Source organism: Microcaecilia unicolor, chromosome 3 (assembly GCF_901765095.1).
Source record: "Microcaecilia unicolor chromosome 3, aMicUni1.1, whole genome shotgun sequence".
NCBI classification, from domain to species: domain Eukaryota; kingdom Metazoa; phylum Chordata; class Amphibia; order Gymnophiona; family Siphonopidae; genus Microcaecilia; species Microcaecilia unicolor.
The window spans coordinates 100,942,876-100,964,648 of record NC_044033.1 but is presented as its reverse complement, the minus strand read 5'-3'; the positions used below and the strand labels follow the sequence as shown (position 1 = coordinate 100,964,648).

The 21,773-nt window shown below is 49.0% G+C and overlaps 1 protein-coding gene across 3 annotated transcripts in view; it reads left to right on the top strand.

The window, feature by feature from the left end:
- CFAP36 (cilia and flagella associated protein 36) overlaps positions 1–20,800 on the top strand; it is a 294,401-nt gene extending 273,601 nt beyond the window's left edge. For all 3 annotated transcript variants that reach the window (XM_030196218.1, XM_030196217.1, XM_030196216.1), the window contains one exon: positions 20,647–20,800. In XM_030196218.1, the coding sequence (XP_030052078.1) occupies positions 20,647–20,670 (24 nt within the window). In that variant the 3' untranslated portion in view covers positions 20,671–20,800. The remainder of the gene's footprint in view (positions 1–20,646) is intronic.
- The last annotated feature ends 973 nt before the right edge of the window (positions 20,801–21,773 follow it).

Below are 21,773 nucleotides of genomic sequence, written 5' to 3'. Positions count from 1 at the left end.
GAGAACTGCATGGGGGACTTTAACAACCAGTTCTTGCCCCAAGGTCAACTTATCAGCTTCCTGGACCAGTAAGGCTGTTGCTGCAATGGCCCTCATGCAGGCTGGCCATCCTTTAGCCACTCCATCCAGCTGTTTAGACAGGTATGCAACAGGCCTCTGCCAGGATCCCATCATCTGGGTCAGCACACCCAGAGCAACCCCCTGTCGCTCATGGACATACAATGAGAAAGGTTTCTCCACATCAGGAAGGCCTAACGCAGGGGCTTGGAGTAGGGCTTTCTTTATGGCAATGAAGGATTGTTGAGCGATAGGTCCCCATTCAAATGGTTCCTTTTCACCCCCCTTTGTGGCCTGGTAAAGGGGTTTCGCCATCAGTGCAAAATTTGGAATCCAAATTCTGCAGAATCCGGCTGCTCCCAGAAATTCCCTAACTTCCCTTCTGGACTTGGGTTGGGGAATTGCAGCAACTGCTTGCTTCCTACTGACATCCAGTCTCCGACTTCCCTGGGAAATGCAGAAGCCCAGATACTTCACTTCTGACTGACAAAGTTGGGCCTTTGAGCGTGAGACCTTATAGCCTGCATCCAAGAGTAGCTCCAGCAATTCTCTGGTAGCCTCAAAACACTCTTCCTGGGTCACTGCTGCAATCAGGAGGTCATCTACATACTGGAGTAAAACTCGCCTGGAAGGCTCAGATTTAAAAGTCTTAAGGTCTTGCCCTAGGGCTGTCCCAAAAATGGTGGGGGAGTTCTTGAACCCCTGTGGCAGGCGAGTCCATGTATACTGAAGCTTCCTTCCTGTTACTGGGTTTTCCCATTGAAAGGCGAAAAGCAGTTGACTGGCGGGGGCCACCCGAATACAAAAGAAGGCATCTTTTAAGTCTAGTGTCGTGAAATGGGTAGCTCCAGAAGGTATCAATCCCAGCAGGACATATGGATTAGGCACTACAGGGTGTAATGAGATAGTGGATTTGTTGACCACTCGTAAGTCTTGGACTGGCCGGTAGTCCTCAGTCCCTGGCTTCTGAACTGGCAACAGTGGCGTATTCCATGGAGACTGACAAGGTCGAATAATTCCATGGGATAACAAACGATTCAGGTGTACTTGAATCCCTTCCAGAGCCTTTCGGGGAATTGGGTATTGACGATGATGGATTGGCCGGGCACTTGGAAGTAAATCTACATGGACAGGAGGAATATTTCGGGCCAACCCTGGGGGATTATCTTCTGCCCATACCCCACTGACCTGAAAGCTGTCTGCCAGGGGTAGGTCAACTTGGCCATGCGACTGATGCAGCCGCCATTCTTCTTCAAGGGGGCAGCAGAAACTCAATATACCCTTAGGGCTGGATGTCGGGGGCCGAAAGGAGACTGAAGTCTGGCCATCAGAGTCAAAGGAAATTTGGGCCCTAAGCTTGGACAGCAGGTCTCGACCTAACAAAGGGATTGGACAGTCTGGCATATAAAGGAATTCATGAGTGACTGTGTGTGAGCCTAATTGGCATCTACGGGTCGTCAGAAAGGGCCTCCGGTTCTGCACCCCCGTGGCTCCCACCACTCGGACAGTTTTTCCAGACACAGGCGCTAATCGCTCCGTCACAACAGAATGTTCAGCTCCTGTATCAATCATGAATGGAATTGAGCGGCTCCCTATAGTTAACTTGACCATAGGTTCCTGGGAGCCCAGTTTGTAGGAACCCGGTCTGTCCTATTCGTCCCATTCTGCCATCTCGGCTATCCCGATGATGTCAGATTCAGGAAGCTCATATCTTCCCTCTCAAACTCGGCCTCGGCTTCCTCGATCTCCTGGTCCCCTTCTCAGTCCCTGACGCCTCTGGGGGCATTCATCTTTCCAGTGCCCTCTTTCCTTGCAATAGGCACACTGGTCCCTCTCCAATCTTGGTCTGGGATTCTCCCCCCTTGGCCGGGATTGATTGAAGGAATCTCGGGGCCTGGCTGGTGGTCCGGGGTCCCACTTTGGCTTCCCATTAGCTAGAGGTCGACCTCGGTTAAGGGTGGAATTAGTAATGGCTGCCGCTAAAAGGTCGGCCTTCTTCTGCATCTTCCGGTCAGCCTCTCGGCGCACCTCCTGATCTCTATTAATGAAAACCTTAGTTGCGATCTCAATTAGCTGGGTGGTATTCATCCCTGCGAATCCCTCCTGAGGCTACAACTTCTTCCGGATATCTGGCATACTCTGGGCCACCAATGCACTATTCACCATTCTCTGGTTTTCTAGTGCTTCAGGGTCAAATGGGGTGTATGTTCTGTAGGCTTCAATTAGTCGCTCTAAAAAGGCCCCAGGGGATTCAGTTGCCCCTTGGAGAATTTCAGAGACCTTTGCCAGATTAATGGGCCTCTTTATGCCTTTCCTCATACCTTCCAGCAAGTCCCGGCAATAGCCAGACAACAGTTCATAGTGCTGCTCATTATTTGGATCCCAAGCTGGAGCTGCGCGAGGGAACCGAGTTCTAACCCATTCCTCTAGGTCCGGTGTCCTCTCGGGGGCACGCGCTCGCGTGATGGCCTCAGCATTTTGTAAAATCTTCCGCCTCTCCTCAGTTGTGAAGAGGGTCAGGAGAAGTTGTTGACAATCAGTCCAGGTTGGGTTATGGGTGGCCATAATGCTAGCCACTAGGTCCACCACTGCCTGAGGCTTTTCAGTATAAGAGGGATAATGCGTCTTCCAATTCAGGAGATCGGTGGTTGTGAAGGGTACATACTGGTAGGCCTGTGCCTGCATAACCTGACCCTCATTATTAGGATCCGGTCGAGTGGTGGTTACCTGACGCAGGGGCAGAACTCTCGAGGAGGTAGGAATGGAACCTGAGGTAGAGCTAGGAGCTACCCTCCTATCATGCTCAAAGGTGATTGCAACAGGTCTAACCCATTCAGTGGAGGTGTGTTGAACCCCTGAGGGATGGGGAGGGGTACTCATAGACTGAGAGGTGGTCACAGGTGATTCAGTCCATTGAAAGGGATGCCGGGCCCCTAATGAGTGGGTAGGGGTACTAGAGGGAAAGGCTGGGCTGTCAGGAGTTGAGGAGTCAGGGGGTGCAGCCCAAAGCGGGTCTTCGGAGGTTAACAGGGGAGAATGTGGCACAGAAGGGTAGAGGCCGGATGAAAGGTCCACCCTAGGATGTGACGGGGTTTGCACAGAAGAGGAGCTATCCGGAGAAGCCTGTGCTGGAGAGGCTTGGGCTGGGCGGCGTGGATCTCTGGGGGTGGCACGGAACCCCAACAATGGGCCATAAGGTGGTGGCTCAAGATCTGAGGGGTCATCAGAGAGTATGGGTTTCTCGGACAGGGTAGGGGCGGAAGCCACCGATTGGGTGGTAGGCTTCCTAGGGCTCTTTCCCTCTTCCAATTTAGATTTTCTAATCTTTCTTTGAACGCGGCCCAACATGAATTTTACTGGGGATCCCATATAAGTTTTCAACCAAGAGGGAGGGTCAGTCACAAGGCTGTCCCAGGAATCTATATAGGGGAGTTGTTCAGAATATTCTGGTTCTCCTACAATTATGCTGTAGACCTTCCGGATTACTTCAATATCTAAGCTGCCACCAGGGGGCCACCCCACTCCCATAGATGGCCACTCAACTTCACACAAGGTTCTTAGAGTACTTGAGCTTAAAGTCTGTCCATAATCATTAATTAAAAATCCTTTTTGAAATTCTTAAGCATACAATCTAGGGGGGTAGCAATTTGTCTAGACGATTTCCCTCCCATAATGCTTACAGTTACAACACACAAAAGGGAGGGAGTTTTTTTTTTGAGAGTGCAGTAAGGGGTCCACACTCTCGAGACACTAGGTAGACAGACACCAATCGCTTCCTTCTGTCACTGGCCAATTGAACTCGCGTTAATTGGAAACGCAGTTATAAGAAGTCCGCACTCATTTAACATTCACGCATCACACATTCCATACAGAAAATCCCACCCAACAATTTCAAATTTCTCAGATACAGATAAGCTCAAGCGGTTTCGCTTCTAATCTCCACTAGACTAAAAGTTACTAAGGCCTTCGCTGAGAGTTGATCAGACTCCCCTTCCCTCAATTTTTGAGGGGCTGGTTTACAGTTTCCTAGCTAGGATTACAATACAGAATACAGAATACATACCCGGCGAATGTTTCTCAGTCAGTTGGGTGCCAGAAATCGCTGCAGGGTTCGAAATCCCACTTCTGACACCAAGAATTGTTGCAGGAATTGATGCATGAATTACCCCTATTGTTAGCAGAATCTGTGGTACTTCAGGAGTCAAACAGCACACACCAGAATGAGGGAGAAATCTTCTTTATTTGCCAGCAAACAAAGCAGGACATCAGTTCTAGCTCTCTTCTCTCTCTCTCAGCTCTCTGGATGTTATGGCTTCTGTCTCAGCTGCTTCTCTTCTTCTGCTGTCTGTCTTCCTTCAGCTCTCCTTCTCCTGTCTGTTCCTTCAGCTCTCTTTCTCCTGTCTGTTCCTTCTGACGTAAGCTGCTTCTACTCCCACTTAAATACAGTCCTAACCTCTAGCCCCCCTTACTCTCCAGATGGTAAAGAATGGATTGGTTACCTTGCCTCAGCCAATCATTACTTTAAAAATATCAGTTACATAGGTTTAATATTTCTCAAACTGACCCATGACCTGGGGCCTCTCAGACCAGACATTTTGGCTCCCCTCTCTTGGCATTTTATTATGATTAATTTCTCAGCTATAGCTTAAACTGAATTCATTTAGGGACTAAGGGACATTCTCATATTCCTAGTCAACTTCATACTAACTGGGTTCTGGCATTCATTAAGGGGTCAAGGGCCAGTCTTACTTAATGGCACACATACGTAATTTGTTATTTCTTTCAGAAAGCCCAGTCCTACATTTACCTATAATTAATCAAGACTTTTCTTGACCTCTTTTCACCTATTAACTTCCTTCACAGAACTAGCTAGGACTGTGGCTAAGTCAAACCAGATGCTTGACCTCTTAAACAGCAGACAAAGGCTCACTTTAAAGAGTCAGGCAAATATGTAACACTGGATTGAAAGGATATTCTACATATTAATTACACAGAAAAACATATTCTAAAATAAGCAGAATCAGTATTCCTTATAAGCCATATCTACATATTAAGAACTTCTAAAATCTAACTCATTTATATCTAGAATTATTTAGAATCTAACTAAACAGCATTTCAGCCTAATCCTTTTAAATTGCCTGCAATATACCTTGTTCATAATAGGATACATATGTGTTTGCATTAGCAATCCATCAATCACAAGGGACAGAGTTTCATTTCTCACTGACCTTTCTAACCTTTAGCTTGGCAAACGTAATCTAAACCAGATGACATTCCTCCATCACTTGCAGAACTAAACCAAACTTTTAAACACCAGATTTTTATGGCTTCTTATATATATAATTATGCCCATGGCTGCCTCAATAAGATGTGACAAATCTCCACAATTCATTTTTGGCCATTTTCCTCAGTTTTTGTGTATTTTTTGGTTTGTTTCACATATTCTAGGTGAGAAAATGTGGGATACAAATGTAACAAATAATATTCATGTTAATTAACATTTTTCATGTTAGACTTTTTAATACCTGCAAATTGACTATATGTTTGTAATTTGTAGGTAAGCATACAGTAAATGGCTTAAGGTGCTTTAATGAGTACTCCAGAAGGAAATCGCATAAAAATTGAAAATTTTGCAAAATTCTGCATACTTTATTTTTTATTTTTTTGTGCAGAATTCACCTATTATAAGAGCTGACATCTCCCACAGGCATGAAATAACCCCCCTACTGCAGTTTCCCTTGCACTTTCATCCAGACTTCCACTCAATATCCATGGCACACACACACACACACACCCCTCCATCCAGCTTTTTTCCATGCCACCCCCACACATATTTTTTTCCAGTTACCTCCCTGCACCCACACACCATCCACTTTTTTTTCAGCACCCCTCCCTGCACCCATCCTCCATCTACAGTTTTTCCAGACACCCCTCCTCCCGCACATTCACCTGTCCAGCACAGTAGGAGGAGGAGGAGCTGCAGAGCTGTACATCAGGCTGCTTTCTGCTCCTCTCCCATCCTGGGCCCACTGTTCCTTTGAGCCATGTGGCAAAAGGAACTGCTCCAGCAGAGGAGGAAGCAGCCTGACCTGCGGCTGTTCAGCTGCTCCTCCTGCGTGCTGGACCATTGAGTGTGTAGGGAGGGTGGAAGACGCTTTCCGGCTGATAGTATCTGTGCCACTTTGCACAGTATATAGAGATGGGGAATTCTGCGTAACTTCCGAAGCACAGAATTCCTCCAGGAGTAAATGAACTGAATGCACATCCTAAGATTGGTTCACTCATGGAGTGGAGGACTGGCCTAGTGGTTAGAGACCGGTCTTGAAATCCAGAGATGGCCGGCTCAAATACCACTGCCGCTCCTTGTGATCTTGGGCAAGTCACAACCCTCCATTGCCTCAGGTACAAACTTTGATTGTGAGCCCTCCTGGGACAGAGAAATATCCAGAGTACCTGAATGTAACTCACCTAGAGCTACTACTGAAAAAAGGTGTGGAGCAAAATCTAAATCTAATATAATAATTTGCTCCTGCAAACGTTCCAGTGGTCCTCTCACTGCGTTCGTACCATCTCCTGACATCATCTCTCTCCCCGCAGTAGAAGCCTGCTTGCCCAACATCAGATGTTACTACTCGAAGCAGGGAGGGCGGGAAGCGCCCGACTAAAAGAACCGAGAGAGGGCTGAGACCGTTGATCTCCTTCAATTGCAGGATGCCTCCCCCTCCCCTTCAAGTTGCAGGACACCCCTCCCTCCTTCCACTCCCCTCCAAGTTCCACGCCCCCCCCCCCCCCGCCTCCCCTCCCTCAAAGTGCAAGAAGGACCTGTCCTCCAGCAGCCGCTCGCCTTCCTGCGTGCCAGCTCTAATTTAAAAATTGTTACCCTCGGGGTCCAGCGTCAGCATTGAAAGCGTGCGGCGCTACAGAGACTGCCTTCCCATCTGTCAGCTCTGGCCTCTGGTCCCGCCCTTCCGGAAACAGGAAATGAGGCGGGACCAGAGGCAGAGCTGACAGATGGGAAGGCACTCTGTAGCGCAGATCGCCTTCAATGCTGAGCCGGACCCCAAGGTAACAATTTTTAAATTATAGCCGCACACAGGAGACGAGAGGCTGCCGGAGGACAGGTTTCTGCTTGCAGTTCAAGGAGGGGAGGCGCGGGGGGCGTTGAACTCGGAGGAGAGAGGGGGCGTGGAACTCTGAGGGGAGTGGAAGGGAGGGGGGCATCCTGCAACTTGAAGGGGAGGGGGGCCCTCCTGCAGCTTGAAGGGGGCCGTGGAACTCGAAGGGCAGAGGTGGGGGCTCCTGCAACTCGAAGGGAGGGGGCCATGTAACTCAAAGGGCAGAGGAGGGGGGTCCTTCAACTTGAAGGGGAGGGAGGGGAGCGGGAACTCGGACGACAGACAGGGACATAGGGAGGGAGGGAGGTAGGGAGGGGGCGTGGAACCTTGCTAGCGCCCGTTTCATTCCTCTACGAAATGGGTCTCTTTTACTAGTAATAGAGCCTCTCACAGGACACATCCATAGGATGGAGCATATTAAGAGTGTTCAGGTGGATGGATTAGAAAAAAGAATGCATTATTTCTCTGAGGACAAGCAGGCTGTTCGTATTCTCACATCTGGGTGATGTTGTGCAGGAGAAACATTTTGGCTCCTCGAAAGCCAATCCATCAATATTAGCACCGGAAGCATCAACCTCAGTGGCTGCCCAGACTTCGACTATCACTAGGAGTGCACCGGCAGTGAGGAGGTCTCCACTTCTATTGGCATTGGGCGCTTGAAGTAGGTCCCAATACTGGTCAGCATTGGACCTAACACCATCCTTGTCGGCACCAAAGGACCATGATGCTCAGCGTTGGGGGAAGCACAGGCATCGGCCCTCTTTGACGCATTGGTGCCGGGAGCACCATTGGCATCACCAGTACCTGAGAAGTGCCGGTACTGGGAAGAGTGCTCCCCCTCCTTGGTGGAGGTGTCAGTGCGCCAGTTTCTGGGCAGTCAGGTTCCTGCTTCTGGTTCAGCACTGTTTCCTTCGCAGGCGTCCCGTCCCTGGTTCCCAGCCTTTACAGATGCCTACCTTGATAAGCAGTAACCGAGCCAGTTCATGGAGGAGCTGGCAACAGACACTGCAGCTGCCACCTCTCAGGCTCCTACCTTGCCTGTGGAATGGTCTTCGGTGCTGGTGCCCTGACTGCGTTGATGTCAACAGCGACACATGCAGTACTGCTCTCAACACTGGGGGAGTCGAGGGTAGGGCTATATCCCAGTGCCCTTCAGGGCATTGGCACGTCCCATTGAGCTGAGGCAGGCACCTCTGTTCATTCCAAGTACTGTGAGTAGTCTGAATGGGACTGAGAAGAGAACCTTCATTACTTCTTGGGGGAGGAGTCTTATGAGTCCTTTCTGATCCTCCCCACCTCAAGAGACGTAAATGTCCACCTGAGGGTCTCTATTTCACAGATTTTGTGAAGGAGATGGCTTTGGCATCTCTTTTAAGGTGGGAGACAGAGGAGGAACCCAAGGGCAGAAAATGTTATCTGCCCTAAATTATGAATTCCCTCCTAAGAAGGGTCATGGTTCCAGTGCACCTATACTTAAAGATCACTGATGAAGAACTGGGATTTTCCCATCTCAGTGCCATATCCAGAAGATTCAAGAGGTCTCAGCTGCCTCACCAGTCTCTGGTAGTCAAATCTGCTCTCAAAAGAGCCAGAAGTTTCCAGAACTCATGCCTCGGCTCCCCAAGGTAGAGAGGCACAGACACTGAACTTATTTGGGAGGAAATGTTTATCAGGCCTCGATGCTTATTGCCCACATCCAGTCCTACCAGCTGTACATAATCATCTAGTTGAATCCTTGTTACGCAGTACTCTTAGTCCATGCAAATTCCTGTCCCTCAGAAGCAGGCCACTGAGCTTCTCCAGTTGCCGGCAAGCAGCTGGAGTACAGAGAGAATATGGCCAGGGGCACTTATTACACTTTTGATGTTGCGTCCAGACTCTCTGCCAGGGTATGGGGATGCACAGACCTCATGGCTTCTTGTCTCTGACCTAGGACCAGTGATATCAGGAGAGATTAGCAGATTACCTTACCGAGGAGATAATCTTTTGGGACAAAGTGGAGGAGGTCGCTGACCTTATAAAGAGCACCAGACACATCCAATCCCTCTTTGACAGCCTCTAGCTGCATTCTCCTCAACTAGTAGATTTTTGAGTTGGCCTAGGCAATGAACCTACTACCTCTCAAAAGGTGAGGATTTCTGTCATTTTCTCGGTCTGCCAGAGCGAGCCCCATCCCAGCCCCCAGTCTTCTCACCCTCATCAATCCCGTCTCAAAAGCCCCAGAGAAAGCAGAGATGACTGGCTCCAGGAGAACATAGCCGCAGTCCAGTAAATGTCCTGGATGACATTCTGGTAGGGAGGGAGGCTCAGTTTTTTCCCATCAGAGAAGGCCCCTTGTAACCTCCGACTGGGGGGTTCTTCAAATAGTCCCTCTCGATTACACACTTCATTGCTGTTAATGACCACCAAATTGCCCACCAAGAGCATCTTACCTCAGCTGTCCACACAAGCAGGTATTTGTAGAGGCCAATTTGTTCGAACCCATGCCACCAGGAGAAGGGAAGGGATTCTATTCTAGGTATTTCCTTGTTCCAAGAAAACAAAGAGATACCGTCCCATCCTAGACCTAAGGGCCATGAACAAATTCCTGATCACAGAAAAGTTCAGGATGCTTTCACTGGCACTCTCCTTCCCATGATTCATGCGTTCTGGACTGGAAGGATGCCTGTACCCACATATTGATTGATACTTCCCAGTCACAGAAAGTATATCAGATTCCAAGTAGGGAAGCACCGGTATTGTCTTCTGCCATTGGCCTCAATTTAGCTCCCAGGGTATTCACTAGATGTCTAGCAGTAGTTGCAGGTGTAGCTATGCAGACAGAGTTTGTGTTTACCTACCTGGACAATTGTCTGGTCAAGAGCACATCACAGAAGGGGCACGAGTCATTGCAGAGAACTGTTTGGGTGCTGGAGTTACTAGGGTTTATCATCAACTACCGCAAGTCCCACCTTCTCCCAGTACAGCAGTTGGAGTACAGAGGAGGGCTTTTCTTCCTCAAGCGAGAGCAGATGCCTTGGTTGCAATCACCTCACAAGTTTGAAGCAGCAAGCAGATCACAGCTCGGCAGATGTTGAGATTGGTAGGCCACGTGGCCTCCACAGTGCATGTTACTCCCATGGCTCATCTTCATTTGAGAGAGACCCAGTGGACCCTAGCTTCCCAGTGTCTCAGGTAGCTGGGACTCTAGCGAATGTCATCAAGGTCCCCCAAGAGTTGGATCGGTCCCTTCTCAAGTGCACAATTTAGTCGAATTTGACTGTGGGACTGCCATTCCAAATTCCATCTCCTCAGAAGGTGTTGATTACGGATGCATCCAACCTGGGATGTGGAGTTCAAGTCAATGGACTTCACACACTCAAGGGACATGGTCTGTTCAGGAAACAGATCTCTATATCAATCTCCTCAAGCTGAGGGCCATTTGGAATGCTCAAAGGCTTTCAGAGATCTGCTACTGAACCAAATTATTCTAATCCAAGGGGACAATCAGGTTGCAACATATTATGTGAACAAGCAGATGGATAGGAGCTCCTACCCCTTGTGTCAGGAAGTGATAGGGATGTGGCAATGGGCATCCCACAGGATAGGTCCTGCGAGCCACGTATCTAGTGGAAAGGACAACAGTCTGGCGGACAAACTGAGCAGGGTGATGAAACCTCATAAGTCGTGTCTCGGTATTGGCATAACCTGCAAGATCTTCCAAGAGTGGGGCACGCCCTTGGTGTATCTTTTTGCCACTCATCTCAACAACAAAGTCCCTTAGTTCTGTTCCAGGCTCAAATCACACAGCAGACTAGTGTCGGATACCTTTCGTCCACATGGGGGACAGGCCTTCTGTATGCATATCCTCCAATACCTCTCATAGAGAAGACTTTTCTGAACTCAAGATTGGAGGACTATGATCCTAATTGTTCCTTATTAGCCAAATCTCACAGATGAGGGATTCCTTCTGCAATCCAAACTCCAGACCCTGGCCCTCAACGCCTAGATGTTGAGAGCATAGAGTTTGTGACCTTGAATCTGCCATCTCAAACTGTGAGCCCTCCAGAACTAAAGCAACGCTATTAAGAATCCCAAATGGTGATACCCTGAAGCAGCATAACGAAACGCTGGCCAGCAGTTGTCGTTATGGGATCTGATCTGCCTGATATGCCTATGTGAAACTTGTAGATGGCTCTTAACAGAAGCACCAAAGGTGTAGAATAGATTTGAACTGATGGATGAACATTAAAGATTATTGTTAAGAAAGGTTTTTTTATGCTGATGATGGAAGTTTCATCTCCAAAGGGATTGTATGACCCAGAGCTCATTTGAGGCTTTTTCCTTCCTTCTGTTTTCCATCATAGTAGTTTTTGAATCGTTACTTCTTGGGAATTCTGAGGAATTGAAAATGCTTTAAGTTTGTTTGATATTCATTCAGTCCCTCTTCACTCTACATATTGATATAGAAGGTAGAACAGTGGCAGTGAAAGTGAGCTTGGGAATTTTTCAGTGCTGCCTCGTTAGTCTATATGTGTCCAACTGTCGCGGCTCTGATGTCACTCTGGTGTTGGTGAGCTCTCGAGTTTTCCCGAGCTCCACTAGGCCCAGGAAATAACCGAGCACCCCGAATCTTCACCCCGCGGCGACCGCCGTTCACCGAGGGTTTGAGCCCTCAGCTGCGGGCGGCCAGCAGGACTGCTGGAACCACGGGTGACGGCTGGCCTGGCTGGATGTGGGTACAGAGTCCTTGGTGAGCGTAACTTAGCCGGGCGGCTAGCTACGCACTGGGAACGGATACCGTCTACGGAAGTGACTAGCAGGAAGGCTAGCTGACAACAGGGACAAGCACAGTCCTTGGAAGAAGCTAGCAGGACGGCTAGCTGTCACGAGGGACAAACACAGTCTTGGAAATAGCTAGCAGGACGGCTAGCTGTCACGAGGAACAAACACAGTCTTGGAAGTGGCTAGCAGGATGGCTAGCTGTCACGAGGAACAAACACAGGCTTGGAAATAGCTAGCAGAACGGCTAGCTGCCACGAGGAACAAACACAGTCTTGGAAGTGGCTAGCAGGACGGCTAGCTGTCACGAGGAACAAACACAGTCTTGGAAATGGCTAGCAGGACGGCTAGCTGTCACGAGGAACAAACACAGCCTTGGAAATAGCTAGCAGGACGGCTAGCTGTCATGAGGAACAAACACAAGTCTTGGAAATAGCTAGCAGGACGGCTAGCTGCCACGAGGAACAAACACAGTCTTGGAATTCACTAGCAAGATGGCTTCAAACAACAAAACGGAAGCACTGGATCCCTCCGTGCCTCCGTTTAAATCCCCCGCTTGTCCTGGCAGGCGAACAGCTGGAACCAATCCTCTCCGCCCAGGCCGGCAGTGAGGACCGGATTGGTCCTCTCGTCCGATGGGCGGAGTTTCCCACGTGGATGCGCCAATCCGGCGCAAGTGGGCGGAGCCTCCTTGCTGGTCCTGCTGCAGCGAGGAGGACGCCGACGCCGGCGCCGCCATCTTGGCCGGCGGATCTCCTTCTCCGAGGCCGGCGTTAGTTCTTCTGGATCGCCGGCCTCGGATCAACTTGCAGTCTCGGCGATCCCCGTGGCAGCCTTCCCCCCCGACGCCCCGCATCCCACGGGCGCCCCAGCCTCCCGCTCCGGCCCGCGGACCGCCAGGTAAGGGCCCGAACGGGACAGTATCTCCCCCTGAAGACCCCTTCCTCCGGGGCCCGGGTTTGGACGGATATCGGGCGTGGAAGGCTTGAACCAATTCTGGAGCATGCACATTAGTCACTGGTTCCCAGGAATTATCTTCGGGGCCAAAAGATTTCCATGATAACAATAATACAGTCTTCCCCGCCGCCACTTTGAGTCGAGAATCTCTCCTACCTCTTACTCCGGGTCCGGGGCCACCTGGAGATCCTCTTCTTGGGCTGGATGCGGGTGCCACCCGGACTCCCGGAACCTTTTCAATAGCGAGATATGGAAGGCGTTATGTACTCGTAGGGTGGCGGGTAACCGCAAATCGATACGTTACCGGCCCAATTCGTTCTTGGATTGCTATGGTCCCGCATATCGAGGTCCCAGTCTTCGGGAAGATCCCCGGAGTCTCAGATGTTTCGTGCTTACCATACTTTCTGTCCTGGTTGGAGCACGGGAGCGGGCCGCCGATGGCGGTCAGCAAAGATCTTGTCCTTGGTCGCGGTTTTCTGTAATTGTTCCCTAGCCATCTTCCAGACCTCGTTGTAGGTCGGCTACGACTTGGTCCCCCGCCGGGGTCATGGCGGTAGCCGGGAACGGCCCAGGAAGCCGGGGATGTCGTCCATATACCAGGAAGAACGGGGACTGCCCGGAGGATGAGTGGTCACTTTGGTTATAAGCGAACTCGGCCCAGGAGAGTAGAGAAGCCCAGTTATCTTGTCGTTGGTTGACAAAGGCTCGTAAGAATCCTTTCAGGGTTTGGTTAATCCTCTCAACCATGCCGTTGGTTTGAGGATGGTAAGCGGATGAAAAATGGTTCTCCACCCCCAAGGCCGTGCACAAAGTTCTCCAGAAGTGGGAGGTAAATTGGGGCCCCCGGTCACTGATAATCCGAGTGGGCAGTCCATGTAGTCGAAAAATGTGGTGAATGAACGCTTGAGCTAGAGAAGCGGCCGACGGAAGGTTCGTGAATGGGACAAAGTGAGCCATTTTAGAGAACCGATCTATCACCACCCAGATCACGGTATGACCCTGGGAACGAGGTAAGTCCCGTGATAAAGTCCATGGATATCTCCGACCAGGGCTGGTCGGTACGGGCAGTGGTTGTAGGTCTCCCACGGGGGGTCCTCCTACTGGCTTGGTTCGGGCACATACCGGGCACGAGGTAACAACTGGAGGATATCTCGTCTCATCTGTGGCCATCGTAATGTCTCGTGATGAATCGGAGTGTCTTTTGGTACCCGAAGTGCCCGGCCCATCTAGACGAGTGCCCCCATTGCAGAACCCTTTTCCCGGTCGGCGGCCGCCACGAATTTCTGGATTTGGGCAACCTCCCCTGTGGCCGCACTGAGACAAGCGGGGTCTAACATCGGATGAGTCTCCTTAGTCTCTTCTGGTACCGTTAAAGGCCCGTGAGAGCGCATCTGCCGGGGTATTCTGGGAGGCCGCCCGGAACACTAATTGAAAATGAAACCTGGCAAGATAATGACCACCGGGCCTGTCGGGGGGTTCAGCACGCTGGGCCTCTTGGAGGTACAGGAAGTTCTTATGATCAGTGATGACCGTGAACCGGTGTTCCGCTCCTTCCAGTAAGTGTCTCCACTCCTGCAGTGCTAGTTTCAGCGCCAAGAGTTCTCTATCCCCTACCGTATAATTCCGCTCGGCAGGAGAGAATTTACGTGAAAAGAAGGAGCAACGGTTGACAGCCGGCCTTCAGGGTTGATCTGAGAAATGACCGCCCCGGCCCCTAGGGCGGACGTGTCCACCTCTACAATGAAAGGTTTCTCAGGGTCGGGGGTCAATAGAATAGATGCGGACTCAAAAGCCTCTTTTACCTGATGAAAAGCCGCTTGCGCCTCTGGCGGCCAATCCCTGACCCTCGCGTTCTTATGGGTGAGCGCCGTCAACGGGGTTGTCAACCTGGAGTACTGGGGAATAAATTGGCGATAGTAATTGGCGAAGCCCAGGAATCGTTGCAAGGCCTTCAGGCCCTTCGGTTGAGGCCACTCTCGAATGGCTTGAAGCTTGTCTGGCTCCATCTGTAACCCCCCTGGAAGCAGGATATGCCCCAAAAAGGGTAAGGATCGCTGATGGAAAGCGCACTTACTCAGCTTAGCAAATAGATGGGCTTGACGTAGGCGGTACAGCACTGCACGTACATGGCCCGGATGCTCCCTGGGGTCCTTAGAGTAAACTAGGATGTCGTCCAGATATACAATCACCGTGGAATTTAGCAATTCTTTCTAGTACGCAATTGAGAAGACGTTGAAACAACCGCAGGGGCATTGCAGAGACCGAATGGCATTACCCGTATTCAAAATGTCCCTCGTGGGTGTTGAAAGCCGTTTTCCATTCGTCCCCTGACCGGATTCGTACTAGATTGTAGGCCCCCCGCAAATCTAACTTCGTGAAGATCTGAGCTCCTTGCAGTCGGTCCAAGAGCTCGGGAATGAGTGGCAGCGGGAACCGATCCTCACGGTGATGGCATTTAATCCCCGATAGTCAATACAAGGTCTCAGGGTCCCATCCTTCTTGGTAACGAAAAAAAAACCCTGCCCCGGCTGGGGATGTAGACGGCTGAATGAACCCTTTCCGTAGATTCTCATGGATATAATCTCGCATTGCCTTGAACTCTCCTCGGGACAGTTTGTACAGTCGGCCCCGTGGGGGTACCGTATCTGTCTTCAGATTAATAGCACAGTCAAAAGACCGATGCGGCGGTAGTACCTCCGCCTCCTTGGGACTAAACACATCTGCAAAGTCTCTATAATCCATAGGCAGGGAACCTAAGTCACCCGGTCCTTCCCCGGGCAACGTATTTAAAGCCGGACAGCTGCCAGCCCGATCCTTACAGCAGGTCTCTTGACAGGAATTGCCCCATGCTTGAATCTTTCCCCGGTCCAGTCGATAACCGGGTTGTGGTATCGTAGCATGGCAATCCCAGAACCACAGGGTGGATGGTCCGGGATAACACTAAGAATTCGGCCTCTCCCGATGGTCCTCCCCCACTTGCAGTCCCAACATAGGAGTAATCTCAGTGACCGGCTGGGGAAGGGTAGTTCCCTGGATGGAGGTTATCCGCAGCATTGGCCTCCGGGGGAGCGTGGGCCAGCCCATTTGCTGCAGCAGTTCGAGCCCAATAAAATTGCCCCCAGACCCCGAGTCCACCAGGGCTCGGGTCTGAACCGTGGCCTCCTGCCACCGTAAGGGTCACCGGTAGGATGATCAAGGTGTCCTGTAGGGGAGCGGAGTGCCCCAAGAACCCTCCCCTCAGGGTGCCTTGGGGAGCGCATTTCCCGGCCGGATGGAACAAGTCCGGAGGAAGTGCCCAGCCTGCCCACAATAGAAGCACCGTCCATTAGACTGTCGTTGCTGTCTTTCGGCGGGAGTCAACCGTTGCCGGCCCATCACCATTGGCTCTTCCCCGGGCTCCGTAGTCTCCCGGTTCCCCTGGCGAGAGGACGGCCCTTTGCTCGTCCGGGAGGCCCCTCGTGCCCACTTCTGCCGCTCCACCCGGGCTCTGGCTCGCTCCTGGAATCGGGTATCCACCCGGATACAGAGTGAGATGAGGGCATCCAATTGTCCGGGAATCTCCCGTCCCGCCAATTCATCCTTGATTCGTTCTTGTAATCCCTCCATAAAAATGGCCATCAAGGACTCCGGATTCCAACGCAGCTCCGCGGCTAAGGTACGAAACCGGATGGCATAGTCGGCCACCGTACCTTCTCCCTGATGAATCCGGAGCAGTTCCGATGCCACGGAGGAGGGTCTTCCCGGAAGGTCAAAACACCATCCGGAACCGGCGCTGAAATTCGCTATAATCCTCCAAAATGGGATCATGTTGTTCATCCAGGGGGCCACCCAGTCCCGGGCCTTTCCTCACAAAGGCCATAATGTAGCCCACCTTACTTTGGTCCGAAGCAAAAGCCTCCGGTTGCATCCGGAAGGCCAGATTACACTGGTGGAGGAACCCTCGACAACCTCCGGGTTCCCGTCGTAACGTGCGGGTTCAGGGAACCGAGGGTCCCACGCGGAACCCTCCCATACGGGGAGCCGCTGCGGCCCCTTGGACCGCAGCGGCCTGGTTCTGTACCTGAAGCGTGGAAAGTTGAGAACATACATTCTGGAGCGCCCCAGACAGGGCATTAAGCTGTTCCTGTTGCTGCTGGAGAACCTTGGCCAGGTCCCGTAGATCAGGTTGCGTCGGCGAGCTCATGGCTTCCGTTTTCTGGTCGCGGCTCTGATGTCACTCTGGTGTTGGTGAGCTCTCGAGTTTTCCCGAGCTCCCACTAGCCCAGGAAATAACCGAGCACCCCGAATCTCCCCGCGGCGACCGCCGTTCACCGAGGGTTGAGCCCTCAGCTGCGGGCGGCCAGCAGGACTGCTGGAACCACGGGGTGACGGCTGGCCTGGCTGGATGTGGGTACAGAGTCCTTGGTGAGCGTAACTTAGCCGGGCGGCTAGCTACGCACTGGGAACGGATACCGTCTACGGAAGTGACTAGCAGGACGGCTAGCGACAACAGGGACAAGCACAGTCTTGGAAGAAGCTAGCAGGACGGCTAGCTGTCACGAGGGACAAACACAGTCTTGGAATAGGCTAGCAGGACGGCTAGCTGTCACGAGGAACAAACCACAGTCTGGAAGTGGCTAGCAGGACGGCTAGCTGTCACGAGAACAAACACAGGCTTGGAAATAGCTAGCAGAACGGCTATAGGTTTAGATAGGATTCTTGGGAAGATTGCAGTCTGGACAGCCTTATCTTTAATCACTGGGGGGTGGGGGGGTTATCAATTTGGTAATGTAAGAAGAATCGGACAGATCTTCTAGGATAGGCCCTAGTGCCAGAGGAAATACTGTGGAGAATACTAGATTTAAACAATTACTGGAACAATATACATTATTAGATGTTTGGAGGACACAACATCCAGATACGAGAAACTATACTTGGTATGCTGAGGTGTAAACTCCTACTCTTGGATTGATTATTTTTGGTCATTTGCATCTCTGTTTCATCAAAACTATTATTTAATAAATTCAAGGCTCAATGTAAAGCGTACCTGTTCCATGATGCTTTTATTTACCATAATCTTAATTATCTTTCTCTAGATATACAGTGGTGGAAATAAGTATTTGATCCCTTGCTGATTTTGTAAGTTTGCCCACTGACAAAGACATGAGCAGCCCATAATTGAAGGGTAGGTTATTGGTAACAGTGAGAGATAGCACATCACAAATTAAATCCGGAAAATCACATTGTGGAAAGTATATGAATTTATTTGCCATTCTGCAGAGGGAAATAAGTATTTGATCCCCCACCAACCAGTAAGAGATCTGGCCCCTACAGACCAGGTAGATGCTCCAAATCAACTCGTTACCTGCATGACAGACAGCTGTCGGCAATGGTCACCTGTATGAAAGACACCTGTCCACAGACTCAGTGAATCAGTCAGACTCTAACCTCTACAAAATGGCCAAGAGCAAGGAGCTGTCTAAGGATGTCAGGGACAAGATCATACACCTGCACAAGGCTGGAATGGGCTACAAAACCATCAGTAAGACGCTGGGGCGAGAAGGAGACAACTGTATGGTGCCATAGTAAGAAAATGGAAGAAGTACAAAATGACTGTCAATCGACAAGAATCTGGGGCTCCACGCAAAAATCTCACCTCGTGGGTATCCTTGATCATGAGGAAGGTTAGAAATCAGCCTACAACTACAAGGGGGGAACTTGGTCAATGATCTCAAGGCAGCTGGGACCACTGTCACCACGAAAACCATTGGTAACACATTACGACATAACGGATTGCAATCCTGCAGTGCCCGCAAGGTCCCCCTGCTCCGGAAGGCACATGTGACGTCCCGTCTGAAGTTTGCCAGTGAACACCTGGATGATGCCGAGAGTGATTGGGAGAAGGTGCTGTGGTCAGATGAGACAAAAATTGAGCTCTTTGGCATGAACTCAACTCGCCGTGTTTGGAGGAAGAGAAATGCTGCCTATGACCCAAAGAACACCGTCCCCACTGTCAGGAATGGAGGTGGAAATGTTATGTTTTGGGGGTGTTTCTCTGCTAAGGGCACAGGACTACTTCACCGCATCAATGGGAGAATGGATGGGGCCATGTACCGCTACAATTCTGAGTGACAACCTCCTTCCCTCCGCCAGGGCCTTAAAAATGGGTCGTGGCTGGGTCTTCCAGCACGACAATGACCCAAAACATACAGCCAAGGCAACAAAGGAGTGGCTCAGTAAGAAGCACATTAGGGTCATGGAGTGGCCTAGCCAGTCACCAGACCTTAATCCCATTGAAAACTTATGGAGGGAGCTAAAGCTGCGAGTTGCCAAGCGACAGCCCAGAACTCTTAATGATTTAGAGATGATCTGCAAAGAGGAGTGGAACCAAAATTCCTCCTGACATGTGTGCAAACTGTTGAACAAAAGCATAAAAAAATAGGAGTGGAAAGCTTCAAAGAACATGCAGAGCTAGCTGTTTCAACACTAAAATCTCCTGGGACATGATGGGGCCCACATCAGCTAAAGTCAGGCTGCCCAGAAAGTCTGTGGATAAGGGAAAACAGATGTAGCATGTTCTGCCCATGATTAACAGTTTGTGGTATTCAGAGACTTGCACAGGAAGGTTGTATGAGAGAATATAGTCATAGGCCCGGTATAAACTAGAGGGGAACAAAAGAGGTAGTAAGATTTTTGAATTTTCTCTTGTCTGTGTATAGCATTTGATTTGCCTTAAGCTTGCTGTATATTGCTTGTGTGTGTAGATATGCTTTGAGTATAGAAATGCTTCCTGACTACCCCTATTGGATGGTAATCAGCTTGTACACTAACAAATGAGGTAAACTGTTTATATTAAATATGAAATTCGTCTGGCCTTCTCTACAAAAGTGCGGCAATCCTTTTATACAAAACCTCATCATCAACTACAGAAGACGTCTGACCGCTGTGCTTGGCCAACAAGGTTTTGCCACCAAGTATTAGGTCTGTTTGCCAGAGGGATTAAATACTTATTTTCCCTCTGCAGAATGCACATAAATTCATATACTTTCCACAATGTGATTTTCACGGATTTAATTTGTGATGTGCTATCTCTCACTGTTACCAATAACCTAACCCTTCAATTATGGGTCTGCTCATGTCTTTGTCAGTGGGCAAACTTACAAAATCAGCAAGGGATCAAAATACTTATTTCCACCACTGTAAGTACATAAGTTATTGCCATACTGGGAAAGACCAAAGGTCCATCAAGCCCAGCATCCTGTTTCCAACAGTGGCCAATCCAGGTCACAAATACCTGGCAAGATCCCCAAAAGTACAAAACATTCTATACTGCTTATACTTTATTGTTTTTAGCTTTGTGATGCTAGTTAGTTAAATGATATAGCAGTGTTTGAATAAATACATAAAAAGTAGAGTTGGAACAGCTGAAATGTGGATGGTAGCAGTCGAATACATTTTTTTTGTACAGTGGGTAGGTAGGTATTTCAAATATAGCAATCTTCACAAAATAAGAAAAATATTTTAAACAAGTGCCTTTGATGTAGAAAAACCACCTGTTGAATTTTATTTAATTGAGGGGGTCTTTTCTAAGCCACGGTATCATTTTACCTCGTGGGAGAAATCAGCTTGCCGTAAGTTCTGAGATGCCCATAGAAATATAATGGACAAGCTTGGCGTTTATCGCCAGCTGATTTATCTACTTTGGATTACTAAAAGACTGCCTGAGTAAGATACTGCTATAGAATATATGTGTAATATTGACAATTTATTTTTGCAGGGTAATGACAGAAGAGGAAATTAAAAATTTACAAAGACGACGACAATTAGCAGAAAAACTTAAAAGGAAGTGATTAATAAGTGACGGCTTGCAGAAAACATTATGGACAAGAACTTTTATATAAAATTAATCAGAACTGAAAGCATTGCTTTGTACATTTTCTGTAATTTCTGCATTCTAAGATATAAAAATCTCAGTTTAAGAGGAAAGGTTATATAAATTAATTTTGTATAAAACCTGTAGATTACTGAATAGCTTGTCATGTTTTAAAATTGTGTTGCTTCCAAATTGTTCAACAGCATATTTATATAATTGCACAGAATTGCAATTTTTTTTAAGCCATGGACCTACAATATATCCCATTTTATAAAATGTTAAAATACACCTCTCCTATCCTCTCATTTTTCTAAACCCTTCTAAGCAACATGAAGGTTTAAGTCTTCATTGAAACCGCCCTCCCCCTTTTAAAATAATACAATTATTCATTTATTCCTTTGTACAGCAAATCCCTCTTTCCTTCTGTAACTGTGACCTAAAGACTTATAACTGTGTTGTGTTTATGCACTAAAACTGTTAGTAATAAAATACAACAATATGTATTCTATCTACTTTTGTTAACCCTTTGGAATCTGTTTCTAAATTCTTACTGTCATGCAGTCTAGAAATCAGGATGTTAGAAACAAAACAAATAATTTAAAGTAGGTGCTCTTAGAACCCACAGAATATTATTGTCATGCCAAGAGAGTAAATTGTCAATGTGTCAAGATTCTTTATCAAACTAACATCCTTATCACTTTTTTTTACTGTGCAATACTGTCCCCTAATCACTGATCACTATTGCTTCCACTTGCAGCTAATGGATAGTCACTCTTTAGCTGTGTGCAAAAAAGCTCTTAACTGAAGCCTGAATGTGCCATTTCTTTTGAACAAAACAAAAAACAGTCAACGCAATGCACATACAAGGTGAACAATTTGAAATAAAACAGTTCTTTGTTGTGACAAAGTAAGGTCCTCCTTTGTCACAATAAATCCTTGTATGTGTTTTGTGATGTCTCTGCTGTTTGGGCTTTTTTTGGAGAGGGGGGGGTTGGATCATTTTGTGGAACTTTGTCTTCTGTTTCTTGTAT